Genomic DNA, 17,961 nt, shown 5'->3' with positions numbered 1-17,961 from the left:
ATGGCGCCTCCCAAAGACGGGTCCCGTGAAGGCCGCCATTGTTGCCGTCTGGGGGCGGGGTGGAAAAAAAAGAGCCGTCGCTGCCGCCGCTGCTGCTATTGCTGATGGCCGATTTCAAACGCTGGAAAGAGCAGCGGCTGTCGCGCGCAGACGCGAGCCGGAAGGGCAGCGTGGACGAGCCTATCGAGGAGATCGTCCGGCTCCTGAATGGCCGCGAGACTTTCTGCACCACCAGCTCGTGCTCGGGGCGCGTGGTGGTGCTGGAACAGCCCCCGGCCGCCGCCCCGGCTGCGGTAAGCCCATCTTCGGCCTCGGCTGAGCCACGCAGATCTGAAGCCGAGCTGAGGTTTGGGTAGAACCGCTCCCTCTCCTCCTCCTCCTCCTCCTCCTCCTCCTCTGGATCCCCCATGGGATCAATTTCTTTGGGAGTAGAGTGAAAGCGCCGCTTTAGGGTCAGCCCTCCGCTGGGTTGTAAGGCTCTGCCCCATCTGGGTCCGCAAAGCTCCGCGCGACCCTTAGGACGACACCTACAAAGTTGTTGCTGCCCTCTGCAGCCCCCAAAGTCTGCAAACCTTGACCTACAATAGACCCATCACCCATCTCCTTCCACTTAGGACTGTAACTTTGTTGCTTGTTTCCTTACGATTTTTACTGATATCGATTGTTTCCTGATTGCTTATTTGTAGCCTATGACTATCATTAAGTGTATCATTAAGTGTTAAATTTGTACCCTGTGACTATCGTTAAGTGTTGTACCTTGATGAAGGTATCTTTACCTTTTATGTACACTGACAGCGTATGCACCAAGACAAATTCCTTGTGTGTCCAATCACACTTGGCCAATAAAAAATTCTATTCTATTCTATTCTATTGGGTGCTGAATGAATACACACACACACACACACACACACACACACACACACACACATACACGTCCATAGGTCCATCGAAGAAGGCATTTTTGCCATTCCCGCATTGCTAAGAGAACTTCATTCCTCTCTCAAGATGGTTGGAATTGAAGAAGCAGCTCAGTGAACCGACACTTAAAAAGCCACCTTTGGACAGATTTCCCCTGAAATGTTCCCAAAGATGGAAAAATTCCCTTTGCGTGTATGTCTCTGGTTTGACACCTGGGCGACTGTCTGGTCTGGTTTCCTGAATTTTCTTGGCAAGATTTTCAGAAGTGGTTTGCCATTGCCTCCTTTCTAGGGCTGAGAGAGGGACTGGCCCAACACACACACAGAGTCACACACACACACACACATCCAAGCTGGCTTTGCCTAAGACAGGACTAGAATTCATGTATAATATTGTTTCTAGCCTAGTGCCTTAACCAAACTGGCCAGTTATCCAGAATTCTTCTCCAGCTTAGGTGAGAAGGTTTGGATAATAGCAATACCAATTAGACTTATTTACTGCTTCACAGTACTTTACAGCCCTTTCTAAGGGGTATACAGAGTCAGCATATTGCCCCCAACAATCTGGGTCCTCATTTTACCCACCTTGGAAGGATGGAAGGCTGAATCAACACTACAGAATCCCTCTTAAAAGGAAATGGGGGCATCTGAAACATTTATTTACTAACTAGGAGGTGCTTCAGGTTGCACCTCTGACGTATTGAAGTATGTATGTCCTGATTTTTTTCCCCTTTTGAAAATATAATGGCAAGTTATATGTAGTCCTCGACTTACAACAGTAAATTTAGTAACTGTTCAAAGTTACAATGGCATTGAAAAATGACTTACGGCCATTGTTCACACATATGACTGTTGACATGTTCCTAAGGTCATGGGATCAAAATTTGGACACTTGGCAACTGGCTTATATTTATGATGGTTGCTGTGTCCTTGGCAAGCAACATCAGTGGGGAAGCCACATTCACTTACAATTCTGCCACTAATTTAACAACTGTAGTGATTCACTTAACAACTGGACAATAATGTCGTCCAGGGGCAAAATTCATTTAACAAATGTTTCACTTAACAGAAATTTTGGGGTCAGTTGTCATAAATTGAGGACAATCTGTATGCCTTATTCAGAGTTTTAAGTGCTACTGCTTCAAGACTTGTTCTGTCAGAGATAAACGTGATATGAAATACGTCATCTTACTCTCTTTCATCTAACTAGTCAGATATGTAGCTTGAAACTGATTCATTGTTTACATTTTATTCCCCTTATCCTTTTTTTTCTTCTGTTAGCATGCTGGGAAATTCTAGTGTTTTAATGTTGGAAAGCTGGGAATACAGCAAGTAGTTCTGAGTATGTTTCTCTGCCTAAAAGATTTGTACTATGTGTGATTTTTTTTCTTAATTAGGGTACTGCTGGCTTTGAAATACAGAAGCAAAGCTGTACTTGGCTTATGGTGACCCACCAACTATGTAGTACAAAAGACGTGGTAAGGGTCAATGCATTGTTTATTACACAAGCTTTTAAATTAGTATTTCTGCATACTAACAATATTGTAAGAATCGCCAAGCTTCTATAATTAAATTTTTATAACAAAATCAGTAAGGAAAGGAGTCTGCTCTCCCTTATCGTCGTCTTATGTTTGTGGCTAATGCTGGTCTTTATTGATCATAGTAAATTGAATTATTGTATTTTTTTTTATAGAGTGGTAGAAGTCATTCAATAGATGATAAACATGACTGGTTTTCTGATGCTTTTTCCACCACATGTAATGGCTACTGTTATCATAAGTCTGAGGGTATTCAAGATGCTGACTATATCAGATGATCAAATCACCTTGTTTATTTCAAAATTTTAAATGCTTTGGTGATGATTTTTAGAGATATGGACAGACTTGTTTTAAAGCCGTTATAAGATATATTTTTTTAAATAGAAAATTGCAAGCTTCTGAAAGAAAGGGATTTTTTGAGGGAAGCAGTACATGTGAAAAGGAATTGGATGTCTTGGTGGATCACAAGTTGAATATAAGTTAACAGCTGCAGAAAATTCAAATCTTAGACTTCAGCAATGAAGTATAATATGTTTAAAAGAAATAGTCCGGTTCCTCAATCCTTTTTCTGTTGTCCTTTCTTCTTCTTTTCCTTCTTTCACATTCACTATATCTTTTTCTTTGAACGTACTATTTGTTATGTATGTGAAATCTTTTAATACAAACATTTTTTAAAAGATTGATGAACTGGATTACATCCAAAGAAAAATAACAAAGATGATCAGGGACCTGGAGGAAAAATGTACAAGGAATGGAGAAGGTGTTAGGTAGTTTAGCTTGGAGAAGACAAAATAGAGGGGCAATATAATAGATTGTTTTCTTCAAAATCTGACGGGCTGAAATGCAAAAGATGAGACAGAATTCTTCAAAATGGCTCCAGGACATTGTTTATACTACAGAGAAATAGAATCTGGTTAAATGCTAAGGGGAGGAAAATAACTTCACTACAAGACCTGGAAAATGCCTGCCTTTGGAGGTGATGGTCTCTCTTCACTGGAGGTATTTAAACAGAAATAGAATAACAGAGTTGGAAGGGACCTTGGAGGTCTTCTAGTCCAACCCCCTACTTAGGCAGGAAACCAGGGGTGAAATGCTCCCGGATCGGACCGCCTCGCATGATCCAGTAGCGATGGCGGCGGCTGGTTCGGAGGACCGGTAGCAAAAATCCCTGGCCCCTCCCCCCCGCCTCTGCTGAGCCACACCATCTGCAGAGGTGTTTTTTTTTTACTTTTAAAAGCCAGTTTTGCTTCAGCGGAAACATGCCTTTAAAAGTAAAAAAAGCCTTTGAGGATCCCGCCCCTCAGCTGAGATCGGCAGAGACTTTAAACTTTAAAAAAAAAAAAGTAAAGTCTCCTCTGGCGATCTCACCTGAGTTCCTCATCAGCAAAACCTTATTTGTACTCTTACTTGTAAAAAACATGTTTTCTACAAGTAAGAGTAGAGATTCTAAGGCACTTACCGGATTACTGATGAACGCATGGCTCTTTTTCCAGCCCGAAAGCAGTTTCACTTTCAGCCAGACAGAATCAATTGCTTAGCTAATCTATTTCCTGGGTGATCAACTGGCTGGCTTTGCTGGCTGAGGAACTCTGGGATTTGAAATCCAAAATAATAATAAAATAAATAATAAAATAAAATAAAATAATAAAATAAAATAAAATAAAATAAATAATAAAATAAAATAAAATAAAATAATAAAATATTTGTGCAGCTTTCTGAGATTTGGTGTGTTTCTGTAGTGTTTCACTCTAACTACACAAAATCTCAGAAAGCTGTATGTGGCATTTTGTGTGTGTGTGTGTCAGTTGTATGCGTGTAAAGTGTGAAAGTTGGTTTTTGAGCTTTTTGTGGCTGTGTGAAGTGTGAAGTGCAGCTGCTTTTACATTGTGTGTGAGTCAGTTGTTTTGTGTTGTGTTGTGTGTGTGTAAAGTGTGAAAGTTGGTTTTTGGTACCTCTTATTGTTTTTTTATACTTTGTTAATTATTTTTATTATTTATTGTTATTGGCCACGCCCACCCAGTTATCTGACCACCAAGCCATGACCACCAATTAAGCCACGCCCACAGAACCGGTAGGGAAATTTTTTAGATTTCACCCCTGCAGGAAACCCTACACCACTTCAGACAAATGGTTATCCAATTCTTCTTAAAAACTTCCAGTGTTGGAGCATTCACAATTTCTGCAGGCAAGTTGTTCCACTTATTAATTGTTCTGTCAGGAAATTTCTCCTTAGTTCTAAGTTGCTTCTCTCCTTGATTAGTTTCCACCCATTGCTTCTTGTCCTGCCCTCAGGTACTTTGGAGAATAGCTTGACTCCCTCTTCTTTGTGGCAACCCCTGAGATATTGGAACACTCCTATCATGTCTCCCCTAGTCCTTCTTTTCATTAAACTAGGCATACCCAGTTCCTGCAATAGGAGAGCTCTTTATCAGGAATGTCATAGAAGTGGGTTCCAGCCCTTATTAGGGAGTTGGATTAGATAATCTCAAACTGCCCTCCAATTCAACATTCTAGGATATTGTGATCTAAAGAGAAGATAAAATTTTATTGAATGAAAGTGTTCATAGGGAAGCAATGCTTTGTAGTATTTATTTTCTTCCAAATACTAGTTTTAAATAGGTTAAATAGGTCAATATGTGGATAAGATCTGTGCAGAAAATAATAAAACTTTTGGGATCAGGAATGTTTTTGAAGTATTCTCTAAAAATGTGCATTATCACTATAGTAAATGTGCAGTATTTTTCTCCCCCGTTGCAGATTTTGTAGATGGAGTTTATTATTTTTCAAAGTATTATTTGAATGACATCTGGAAACTGATAGGCCAGATTTGATCAGAAGCTTTTCTGAAAACTGGTGTGCAGACCTTAGAATTGGGGGTTGTATGATACAGCATCAAGATTTTTAAAACTCTTTACCATCAGTGCACAATTTTAAATCCCAGCAAAATGTTGTACCAAAGTGAATAAAAACAAGCAGAGCATATATCAGGCAGAGCATATGAGTATTACAATATGTCGAAATGTATTTTAATTAGCACGTCGAATCAGCTTCTGTCATGCAGTGTTTTTAGATGCTAAATAAGCTACTTATATTTCATTGTTAACAGATGTAGCATTGATATTAACCTTTTGCTCTTTCTTAGCTTACCGCCTTGCAGAAGGCTGCAGCTGATGCCATCTTCAAATTTGAACCATTTGTTCTCCATGTGCAATGTCAAGACCTGGAAGATGCACAACTTCTGGTAAAGCATTGTGCTTAAACACTGTTATTGTTGCATAAGCAGTGCTTGATTCCTCCCAGTTCTCACACTTCGAAGACATTACAAGTAATTCTCTACTTGCGATCACAATTGGGGCCAGAATTTCTGTTGTTAAAAGATGTTCTCGTTAAGTGAGCCACACCCAATTGTACAAACTTTTTGCCATGGTTGATAACTACCGTATTTTTCGGAGTATAAGACGCACTTTTTTCCCTCCTAAAAGAGGCTGAAAATTTGGGTGCATCTTATACTCCAAATGTAACCCCACGCGGTGCTCAAAATGGCTACCTGGAACAGCTGCTGCCTTCTCTTACCCCTTCCGTGCTTTGCCTGCTTTAATCACTGGCACTCCTTCCGAGGATCAGCTGTGCTTTTGAAGCTGTTTTTCAGCCCCAACACGAGCAAAGTGATCTTCCCTGCTTTGCCTGCTTTTCTAATTGCTGCTCCCTCCAACAATCAGCTGTGCTTTAGAAGCACAGCCCCAACCTCAAAACCAGCGAGCTAACTAATGTGCTGGGACTAGCCAGATGAATACCTGGCAGGCAGAATTCCCCCCACCACCATTTTCCTCCCCAAAAACTAGGTGCGTCTTACACTCCGCTGTGTCTTATATTCGAAAAATATGGTAAATCACTGCAGTTATTAAGTGACTCACATGATCATTAAGCAAATCTGGCTTCCCCATTGACTTCTCTTGCCAAGAAGCCAGCTGGGAAGGTTGCAAGTGATGATCACATGACCCCAGGACGTTGTAACTGTCAGTTGCTAAGCATCTGACTTTTGATCACATGACCATGAGGATGCTGCAATGGCTGTAAGTATGAGAACCAGTCATAAGTCACATGTGTCATTGCTTTTGTAACTTTGCTCACTAAACAAATGGTTATAAGTTCAGGGACTACCTATGTCTGAAGCATTGTGTGTTAAATAACTGGGGCTGTGAAAATGCTGGTGGAGGAAACAGCATCTCTATTGTTTCTATAAATGTCACGCTCATAAGTGAAAGCTTGTTTTGTTGGGTTTATGAGGTAGAATGAGAATTTCAGAGGTACAGTTTTACATGGCTGACATTGTTTGATGGCTGTCATCAAATTATGAAGTAATTATTCATGAATCCTGGATTTTGCCTATGAGCTTGTATCAGTAAGGAACTGCTGTAAGCTCCTTTTAATTATTTTGATTCACATCAGGAAATTTAGGTCTTCTCATCATTTTTCTATGCTGTAGAGTAGATAATTTAAACAGAATTCGGAGAAAGGGAGAGAGAGATGTATGAACATTTTTTAGAAATCAAAATGTTTGAACCCTAAAACATTTCATGCCAACCTCACCAAAAGCAATTTAAGCTATTCCAATCTGACCGTATTCCAACCTTAAACCGATTGCTCTGATTGGAAAATAGAAATCAGAATGGCCAATTGTGAGATGAAAACATTTCCAGTAAGGTACTACTCTAAAGTCGGAATATTTGCACTTCAAAGCATTTTGCACAGCTCTTTAAAGAAGAAGCATTTTGTCTCTGATTGGCAGTGTTGTCCATTCTATGTTATAAACTGCTTTTAAGATCCCATGATTCTTCACATTTGGCTATAATTGTGCCCTTATGTTTGCTTCTATTTTTCTGCTTCATAACATGGGTTCACATTGCTACAAGTCTGTTATTATAAACATTTTACAATTATGTACTTTTTGAAATAATTCCTTCTGCTATACAGGTAGTCCTCACTTAAGTAACTGCTTTGTTACTGCTCACAGTTCATCATACATCAGTGATGAAAAAATAACTTTGGGATCAATCTTTTCATTTATGACTTTTGCAGGTCTATAAAGCAAAGGAAAACTGAAGTAAAATCATAAGCACCGTTCTGGTTTCACTTAGTGACTGCTTCACTTAACAGCCAAGTTACCAGTCATAATTGTGATTGCTAAATGAGGATACTGTAATACTCTGGCATAGTGCGAAACAAAATCTACTGTTTGGATTCAGACATAACGAATGGCCTATATTCCTGTAAATAGGAGAAAAATGAGTATTTGAAAATACACCTTGTTTCACTGTTGTATAGGTTTAGCACTTAGATACTTTGTTTATGCCAACTGTCTGCTTTTATTTTTATAGCACACCGTGGCTATAGAAGCCGGGTTCAGAAACTCTGGTATAACCGTTAGCCGGAAAGGAAAAATTATGATGGTATGTCATTTTTTTTCTACTTTGACCAAAGGGATATTTCAGCAGCTCCTGAGAAAATTGCTAAGGTGTAACTGCATACAGGCTGCATCAAGGTGAACCAGCATCTCTACGTGGAAAGTAAATGCTCCCAGAGGACAGGGACTCTTCTTTGACTTGCTCTTGTCCCAACATAAGATGACACTTACACATTGTAATCAGTAGGTTGAATCACATCTTAGCCATCTTGGGGTCTCCTTAAAAGTTTTAAGTCAAATCTTGAGCCTCAACCAAGAGCTTCAACCACTTTCAAGTCAGCCATATAATAATCACCAAAACAGACAATTTCAGCTGGGTTGATGGAAGCAGTGTGAAATATTTGGTAAGACTCAGACTTAGAATAGTAAGACAATGTCTTTATTGTCACTTTGAATGTACACTAATCGGCATACATTAAAATGAAATTGTTGTGACCCAGGCCCAAGTAGGTAGTAATAAACTTAATCCGTGGAAAAACAAACAAACTTTATTCGAACAGCTGGGAATTACTTCATTCCCAGTGTCGTTCAACTCAAAGTAAAACAAATGCCTTCCAACACAAAGTCCTCAGTTATCTCGCAAACCTTGGTCCAATTAGGCAAACTGCTAAAGGCCCTTCCTGGCACACATCCAGAAACCACAAAGACGTAGACGAAGCAGAAGACGCAGCTACAACGTTGTTTTTAGGAAAGCTCAAACGCTAGTGTTTTAGCCTTATGGGAGGGGCCAATCATCTCTTGGCCATACTCCGGAGTTGTCCTCTCTGCTTGAGCTGCTCTTGCCTTCTGGCAGCTCTTCTCATGTGTGCATTAGGAACAAGCTCCTCCTGTTCCTCTGCCTCACTACTATCAGGCTCTGGAGGCTCTGGAGTCTGCACCTCACTTCCTGATGGCCCTGGCTTCACCTCAGCCTCATTGCTGTCTGACTCCATTGCTGGCTTCGTAGGCTGCTGATGGACCACAACAGAAATTTCATTGCATCCAGCTCTCAAAGGGTCACTACCTTCAATGTACATTACATAAACATGACAAAATACATACATGCATGCATACATACATAATTATGCATATATCCACATATATTGTATTACGCAGACAAACAACACAGTCTAATTCGGATGCATACATGTACATGGCGAGGAAAACAAATCTTGCGAGTTTACCAGACAGGTGGCATAGGGATCAAAGCTGTTACAGAATTTGGTAGTCCTGCTAGAAATACTTCGAAACCTCCTCCCAGAGGGGAGCAACAGTAATTACTAAAAATTGAGTTGTACATTACAAAAGAAATGTAGACACCTTCCTTTGTCACGTCAAGTATCTTTTCAATTAAAGGCCACACAAGATTAAGTTTTCTTTAAGAAACTTACCTATGTTGAGAACTGTTTCCATGTCAGACTTCTTAAAAATATTTATTTTATTTTATTTTATTTGTCAACAAATACAAGAAAACAAGTAACAGAGTAGACACAGGCATGGACACATGAAAAAATTTTGGCACCAAAAAAAAAGGATATAAATTGGGAAAACATAGCCAAAAAAACATAGAATAATTACATATAACTAGGAACAGTAGGACAAGGATGGTAGGCACACTGGTGCGCTTATGCATGCCCTCCTCTAACAAAATATATTTGTTGCTTTATTATATTGGGGAAAAAACAGAAGGAAAAACCCCAAAAAGGGAAGGAAGGAAGGAAGGAAGGAAGGAAGGAAAGAAAGAAAGAAAGAAAGAAAGAAAGAAAGAAAGAAAGAAAGAAAGAAAGAAAGAAAGAAAGAAAGAAAGAAAGAAAGGCAAAAAGGGGGAAACATTAAAATCAGATTGTGCTACATATAAAAAACAATTCAGCCTTATTTTTAAACACCATTAAGCCTTGACTCCATTGACCCATCTTTCCATTACACCTCTAGAGAGTCAGGCCATAAACAGAAAGCAAAACTATACTAGCCAACCAAGGCTATAGGTTCCTAACACTGAAAAATATTTTTTCTTTCTGTCCCCATTCTCAGTAGACCATAATCCTTCATTTAGCAATAAATTTCAAGTTGTTGATAACAGAATTCAAAAATATACACCTCTTTCTATAAGATTTAATAAAAGCTGGTTAAGATGTAAGTTTCTCCTTTTACATCATTATAGGCTGTCCGAAGTACTCACTGCTTAGAAGTTCCACTAACTCAGAAAGGAAGACTAATGGTCAGTGAAGAATATGTTGACTTTGTGGTTCAAGTTGCTAATCGGAAGATGGAAGAAAATTGGAAGAGAATTAACAGGTTTGTTAGCAGTGCACTGGTCAAGGTGTTAGCCTAGAAACCAGGAGATTGTGAGTTGTAGTCTCGCTTTAGGCATGAAGCCTAGACCAATCACTTTCTCAGCAGAACCTACCTCATAGGGTTGTTATGGGGAAAATAGGAGGAGGAAGGAGTATTAGCTATTTTTTCCACCTTGTGTTGGAAAATTATAAAATTATTATTAAATTTATTATAAAATAATAAAGGTTGGATAAAAAGTGCATATATTCAATACAAAATTTGTGTATACACATATACATACATATTTACTATGCTGATCCATGTATAGTAATTTGGCAGGAATGGATAGATTTAATAAGTAACCGTTGTAAGAATCTCTTTAGTAAGGTTCCATCTTTGCTGGACTCCAGTTTTTAAGACAACAGCACAGGACAAACAATCCCATTAAACAATTCTACTTTGCATTCATCATATAAGCACCACATTAAACTATATCTTCTTGAGTAGATTTAATTAAGATGATGTCATCCTGTGAATTTTCCTGTGCACTGCTCCATTTTAAGGTCATATATTGCTTGCTTTTGATCATTAGTCTTCTAGAGTTTTTATTTATTATACTGTAAATGTTTTACAGTTGATTTTGTGACAGGCCCAGAGTCTTATGATTGTAGTAGAATAGGAATTTAATAAATACAGTATATCAATGCCATGCTATTTTAGCCTCTCACTAATCAGTTGAGGAAAAACTCTGTGATTCTCCTGTGGCATTGCATTAATTTATTATGTTATTAGTGTTCCTGAGCTGCAGGTTCTGCTTTATGCGAGCCAATTAATGAAACTGCCAAACTGAAACATATTTAAATCATTGTCTCTAGATTTTACATCTCTTTGAAGTTTGCACTAGAGAGCAAGAATCACTCCATGAATTCTCTCTCAGAGGAGAAAGAAAAAGAAAATGAGATGGATTCAGGTGGAAGGAAAAAATCTCAAGCAACCAAAAAGGATGACGGAAGTCCTTCACACCAAAATAAAAATTTAGAGAGTGAAGATGATCGTCAAAGCAATACTAGTATTTTTCACTAAGTATAGAATTGTGTGACGTAGCCCTATATATCCATTATGTTTGTATAATGTAGTTTTTTTTCCTTTGCTCTTTATAAGAGTTTAGTAGATTATTGTGCTCTAGAACAGGGGTGGGAATTTATGGCCCTTTACGACTTGTGGACTTCAACTCCCAGAATTCCAGAGTCAGTATGGAGCCATAATTGCATAACTCTGCTCTAGAAAGTAACATGTTGTTTACATGGTTTGCTTAGGTTATTAGCAAGGTTTTAACTGCCATATAATATAAGTGAACTTCAACATTTTTATGGACAGTTTTTGGACCCGGAGTGTGCCTTCCCTGTTGTAGCACGTGAAATGTGTAGATGCCTTTAGGAGAAAGTGATTTTTATTTTTTTACACGTGTTCACAATGTGCAATATCACAAACTTGTACCTAAGACATGGCCACAATAAATACTGTGTTGCTTTGTGTGTGCATTTCTTATTTGAAAATATTCTTTAAAGGGTTAACTACTGTTCTGAATATAACCAGAGAAACTTCTGCTATTAAAATTACTTTCCTCTTCCCATTTCATTTAGTATGGATAATTGAGACCATAAGGCCACGTCTGGGAGCAAAAGCTCTTCAGTGTTTGGGGAAAAAAGCAGGAAGCAAATACATCATTGATTAAGCTACCGAAATAAATAATTATAGGAACAATTAACCTTTGCCTTTCTTGATAAACATTTTGAGACATTGCGTTGTTTCCTAATCTCTGCATGAACAGACTCTTATTCATGTATGTATAGTTCCTTAAACTATATCTTTCTAAGTTACACTGTTTAGATGTGGATGTATTTCACCAAAATTACAAATAGCTACAGTAATAACTAGATCAGAGTAGTAATAGGTTATGTCCAATCCTGTGCATCGTATTTGCACTCGCGCACACTTAGTTAACAGCCATTTGCCCTACATCCTAGAGAAAACCTATTTTCATACAATTCTGCCTTTCTCCAGGCTGATATACTGTACAGTAACAGTGTGAAGAATGCATATACATTAATGAAGGTAGTATTCACCAATAAAATGATGTATTTAGATATAACTCAGCTATTACTTCAAATCACTGATTGAAAGTGATGATCACCTTATTCATTCTATTCAGTTCAAAAACTAACTTAGAACTTCTTAAGGATTCTATGTATGCGCATTCAAAAGGCATCCCAGATGCAGAAAAGGTTCACCATCACTGCCCTAGATACTGGACCCAGACATTAATTGAGCCCAATATACTGGAGGTGTAGTTGTATTGGGACCCTGTTATGCTGCCTCAGACTCTATTGTAGTTATGGATGTAAGACGTAAGATAGGTACATTCTCTAAATAAATATTGTTGCCAAGAAAAATAATTTGAACAGAAAACTGATCCTGGCTGTGGTTTAGGTGTACACACAGACGTCTTGAATTACCAATTGCCCTTAGGTTGCGTTTCTTCCATCGGCTTGAGTCAGTTGCATCATGTTTATCCAAGTAAGACAACTTAGCCAAATAAGAAAAGCCTCACAGCAAATGTATACGAATGCATACATTCGACACAACTAAACATTTTGTTCTGCCATTGGCAAACTGATCCTCGGGGTTTTTTTTCCTTTGAGTATGTTGTCCATTTGTTAGGAAGGTCTGAGGCAATCTACCTGTCACTGGTAAGAGCTAAGACACTTTTTTATCAAAAAGTGGAACAGTGGTAACTAAATTAGTACTGCATCTGAATAAACTCTTATTGTACAGGTAGTCCTTGAGTTACGACCACAACGGAGCCCAAAATTTATGTTGCTAAGTGAAATGTTCCTTAAGTGAGTTTATCCCATTTTATGACTTTTCTTGCACACGGTTGTTAAGTGGATCATTGCAATTGTTAAGTCGGTAATATGGTTGTTAAGTGAATCTGGATTCCCCATTGACTTTGCTTGTCAGAAGGTCATAAAAGGGACGACCACGTGACCCCAGGACACTGCAATCATCATAAATATGAACCAGTTGCCAACCATCTGAATTTTGATCACGTGACTGGAGACGTTGCAATGGTCATAAATCACTTTTTTTCAGTACAGCTGTAACTTTGAACAATCACCAAATGAACAGTTTTAAGTCAAGGACTACCTGTATATAAATTACAGTTTACAAAGTGCAGTCAAATATTATAACTATGATCATATCAGCTGCTTCCCATGGCTTAAATTAAGTAAAATTAATTTTAAGTAAAATTCTAATGAAGTAATAAATCATGTTTATGTTAGCAGGAACTAGGAAAGCCTGACATTTGCCCAAGGATCTCATTCGGAACGTGTTTAAAAAGCCAGAGTACACCTGGATCTCTCTAATTCAGGGCAGTCAAACTGGTGGCCTGTGGGCCGGATGCATCATGCACAGGCCACACCCACCTTGGCTCTGCAAATGGGAAAACGTGACGTGTCATGTGACGGCAACGTGACGTGGGGAGTTTGACACCCATGCTCTAATACGATCATGCAGTTTTTAGTGGCCAGACAAATTAAGCTAGGAATGTAATTCATTTTGAAACAGAATAGTTGTTATACAACGCAACCATCTATGGCTACTTATAGGCTTTCCATACATTATGTGGAAGTTGTGCATATTCCAATTCAACTGAAGATGACCATGGTCTGAGAAAGACGGTAGCCATTCATTTCAAAGAACTGGAATAAAGTATTTGCTGGGCCTGATCTTTAATTAAGCCCAACCTTTAAGAGCCATGGAGGCACAGTGGTTAGAATGCTAAGCAGGCTAAGTGTGCTGACTGCCAGTAGTCAGTTCAATTCTCTCCAGCTCAAGGTTAACTCCGCCTTCCATCCTTCCGAGGTTGGTAAAATAAGGACCCAGATCGTTGGGGGCAATAGGCTGACTCTCTAAACCGCTTAGAGAAACTGTAAAACTATGAAGCGGTATATAAGTGTAAGTGCTATTCCTATTTGCTGGCTGGTTATGTATAGATACTCCTCAATTTACAACTATTCATTTATCAAGTGTTCAGAGTTACAATGGCACTGAAAAAAGTGACTTACGGTCCTTGCATTTATGACCATTTCCATTGTTTATTTTTTTATTTTTTTATTTATTTTTGTCACAACAATATATGTAAGTATCATACGGAAAGGTTATATAGTATATAAAGGTATAAGCATATATATATATATATATATATATAGGAAGAAGAAAAGAAAAACAATAGGACAGGAACGGTAGGCACGTTTGTGCGCTTATGCACGCCCCTTATGGTCCTCTTAGGAATGGGGTGAGGTCAATAGTAGAAAGTTTTTGGTTAAAGCTTTTAGGATTATGAGAAGAGACCACAGAGTCAGGTAAAGTGTTCCAAGCACTGATGATTCTGTTACAGAAGTCATATTTTCTGCAATCTAGATTAAAGCGGTCATGTGATCAAAATTCAAAATGGTCATGTGATCAAAATTCAGGTGCTTGGCAACCAGCATGTATTCACAATGGTTGCAGTGTTCCAGGATCATGTGATCACCATTTGAAACCTCAGCCATCATCCAACAAGCAAGTCAATAGGGGACGCTGGATTCACTTAATGACCTCATGATTCACCTAACTGCAGTGATTTGTTCAACAACCATGGCAAAAACGGGCATAAAACTGGGTGTATCTCATTTAACAACCACCTTGCTTAGCAGCAGAAATTCTGATCACCAATGTGGTCATAAATCAAGGACTGCCTGTTTCAATGAGAGGAATATTTTGTAGAAGGGCAAGATTATCATCCCAAATTAAGATTACATGCCTAAGCAAGGTATCATTTCTAGATGAGGTTGAAACAATTTCTTCAATTGCAGTGGTTATCAGAAACATTTGCCTGGTGAGCTATGATAAATGAAAAATGTAGATCAACCTTTATAAAATTATGCATGGTTGCATTTTGAGCCTGGGTAGGTCGGTGGTTTCTATTTCTATTTTAAAGAGGGGCCACCAGGTGGCACTATCCTACATTGAATTAGCTCAAAGAATCCTGTTCCAATTTTTATACATAAAGATGTATAAACAAACAAATAAAGGAAACCTTAGATTTGGGAGGCTTTGTTGTTGTTTTGCTTTGTTGTAGGAAAACAGTTTTTCAAACAATTCATTCAGGATGCCGTGAAATTAAGCTGACAGCAGAGATAAATAGAACATCTAAAGCCTTCAATACTATGCAGTCACGATCCACAAGAATGTTAAATATGAATATATGTGTGTTTGTGTGTGTTAAAGGCACATAACATAAGTATTATAGTTTATGCAAACTGTAACTCAATTTAGATTTTCACCTTTCTCAAAGAGCAGATATAGTTAAGGTATAAAAGAAATGGATGGATTTTTGTTGACAGAATTGAAACCTGGCTCAGCAAGCCTCTATGTGACCAATTCAGAAGTAAATTCTATTTAAATTGTACAGAATGGTAATAACAAGATTTTCTCTGTAAAATTACACAGTATAGAGGAAATCATTATCATTTTTATCTACAGATAACCCTAGAAGCATAAATAGAAGGAAATGTCCACAAAAAATACAGAGAATCTTAGTATGAATCTACAGTCCCATACTTCAGGTTTGATTGTCATTAAACATAATCAGATACAGAAAGGCACATGATGTGGGCTACTGACTGCTTGGTTAAAGCAGTAATAATAATAGCTAATAGTAATTTGTATTTATATTTGTAGATCTGTAGCAATGTGCATGGAGTTTTATGGTATGTCAAACTGTAGGTTCTAACCCAAGTGGATTACAAGGAAAAACTTAATATGTGGAAAACAACCTACAAAATATAAGTAAGTAAAACATCAAAAATAACAAAACTTTGCCTCTCTCTGTTGATTAATTACACTTTCAGGCATGCTTCATCAGATTTGGCCCATGGGGTGCTTAGAGCTGGCCCATGAGGCTGGGCTGGAAACAGCAAAGGACCGGCCCGCAGTGCTTCTGCCAGTGAAAATGGAGCTCCCCGGGTGCTGTTTTCTCTGGCAGGGGGCTAGCAAAACAAACTGAAAAAAAACAAAAGAAGAAATGTTCCCCCGTTTGCATTTGAGCATGCAAGAAAGGGCAGGAAAGGAGAAATGGAAAGAGGAAAGACAAAAAAAAAAAAGAAGGGAAGATGGAAAGAGAGAACGGAAAGAAAAATAAGGAAAGAGGGGAAGGAAGAACAAAGGAGAATGAAGAGGGAAGGAAAAAGAAGAGAAGGAAGGAAGGAAGGTAGGAAGGAAGGAAGGAGATTATAATGAGAGTGGAGGGTCTCAGGGAAGTCCTCCCTTAGCGCTTGGCCACCACAGGTGTCCCTGACATGAATCCTGTGTCATGCCCACCCTGGCCACCCGGCCCTCCGAGGTCAAACACAACCTTGATGCAGTCCCTCAATGAAATTGAGTTTGACACCCCTGCTTTAGAACATGTGAAGTCTAGTAGAACATGTGAAGTCTAGTAGAACTTAGAACAAGCCATTGGTGCCAGAAACCACAGAAATGATGGATTAAAGATGTTTAGCCCCTATAGCTATCTTCTACAGGTAGTCCTTAACTAACAACTGTTTATTTAATGACCACGTGAAATTACAAGAGCACTGAAAAAGTGGCTGATGGCCATCCTCGCACTTACAAATTTTCACAGCGTTCATGCAGTTGGGACACTTGGCAGCTAGTAGGCATTTATGCTGATTGGAGCATCCTGGTATCAGATGATCGCTATCTGTGACTTTTTCCAGGGGGCTTCCAACAATCAACGTTAATGAGGGAAGCCGGATTTGCTTAATGATCACATGATTCTCTTAATGGCTGTGATCATTTGCTTAATTACCACAGTGCAAAAGGTAAAATTGGGCATGATTCAGTTAATGATTTCATTGCTTACCAATGGAAGTTCCAATTCCAACCGTGATTGTAAGTCAAGCACTACCTTTAGTGATGTGTACCACCCTCAAATTAGTTTCTATTGTATAAATCTCCTGTACCTATCTCTGAATCCATGTCATGAGGCTGTTTTCCGATGAGTCATGCCGTTAATCTGCTTGATCACTCTCAAGTACCTCTCCTACATTCCAATACTTTTTTTTTCTTTTCATGACCCCGGAATCGGGGTAGAGTCGGGGCAACTGAATGGAGCTGCGTGTTTACTGGCCGGATCCCCTTCCTGTCGCCAATGCGGAGTTCACAGCAGATATATTCTCACTGTGCCCAGAGAGAGAGATATCTGCCTCTACCTAGGATCGAACTCACAGCCTCCTGATTGTGAGCCGAGAGCTCCACCTCGAGGCCACTGCACCACTCCTCCTACACTCCAATATCCCAATAAAAAATCAACAACCATACAACCTACAGTCATTTTCAATGGAGACATTAAGAATAGAACTGAAAATTTTATCCAGAGGCTTTGTTATTCAGCCTGCTTACTTTCATGCTTCTGTTTCGAAGAAAAATGAACCTGCTGCAAAAATGAACCTGACTTGTGCCCAAAGAAATATAACCATGCTCTGTCATCCACATGAACACCCATAATGCCATTCCCCATCAACCTGTAACACCCCTTTGCATCCCATCTGTTGAATTTCAGGGAACCTCAAATGCAGCATAGGAGCTGGCTTAAAGAATGTGACTGGAAGAAATTAGGGTGTGTCATTTAATGAGGTGAAAATTAATTTTTGCAATTTTTTTCTTCAGTGAGGGGTTCTAAAAA

The 17,961-nt window shown here is 38.8% G+C and overlaps 1 protein-coding gene across 3 annotated transcripts; it reads left to right on the top strand.

Moving 5' to 3' along the window:
* Positions 1-97: 97 nt before the first annotated feature.
* On the top strand, positions 98-11,705 carry TYW3 (tRNA-yW synthesizing protein 3 homolog). 3 transcript variants are annotated; one of them, XM_058177382.1, is made up of 6 exons: positions 98-293; positions 2,315-2,395; positions 5,598-5,696; positions 7,834-7,905; positions 10,060-10,193; positions 11,048-11,705. In XM_058177382.1, exons 1-6 carry the CDS (start codon positions 105-107, stop codon positions 11,253-11,255), a joined length of 783 nt encoding a protein of 260 aa, XP_058033365.1. In that variant the 5' UTR covers positions 98-104; the 3' UTR covers positions 11,256-11,705. The 3 variants fall into 3 exon arrangements, with proteins under 3 accessions (XP_058033365.1, XP_058033367.1, XP_058033366.1); XM_058177384.1 differs by lacking the exon at positions 5,598-5,696; XM_058177383.1 differs by lacking the exon at positions 7,834-7,905.
* Positions 11,706-17,961: the final 6,256 nt, after the last annotated feature.

Source organism: Ahaetulla prasina, chromosome 3 (genome assembly GCF_028640845.1).
Source record: "Ahaetulla prasina isolate Xishuangbanna chromosome 3, ASM2864084v1, whole genome shotgun sequence".
Taxonomy (NCBI): domain Eukaryota; kingdom Metazoa; phylum Chordata; class Lepidosauria; order Squamata; family Colubridae; genus Ahaetulla; species Ahaetulla prasina.
The sequence above is the reverse complement of the archived record's forward strand: the minus strand, read 5'-3'. Positions and strand labels throughout refer to the sequence as shown.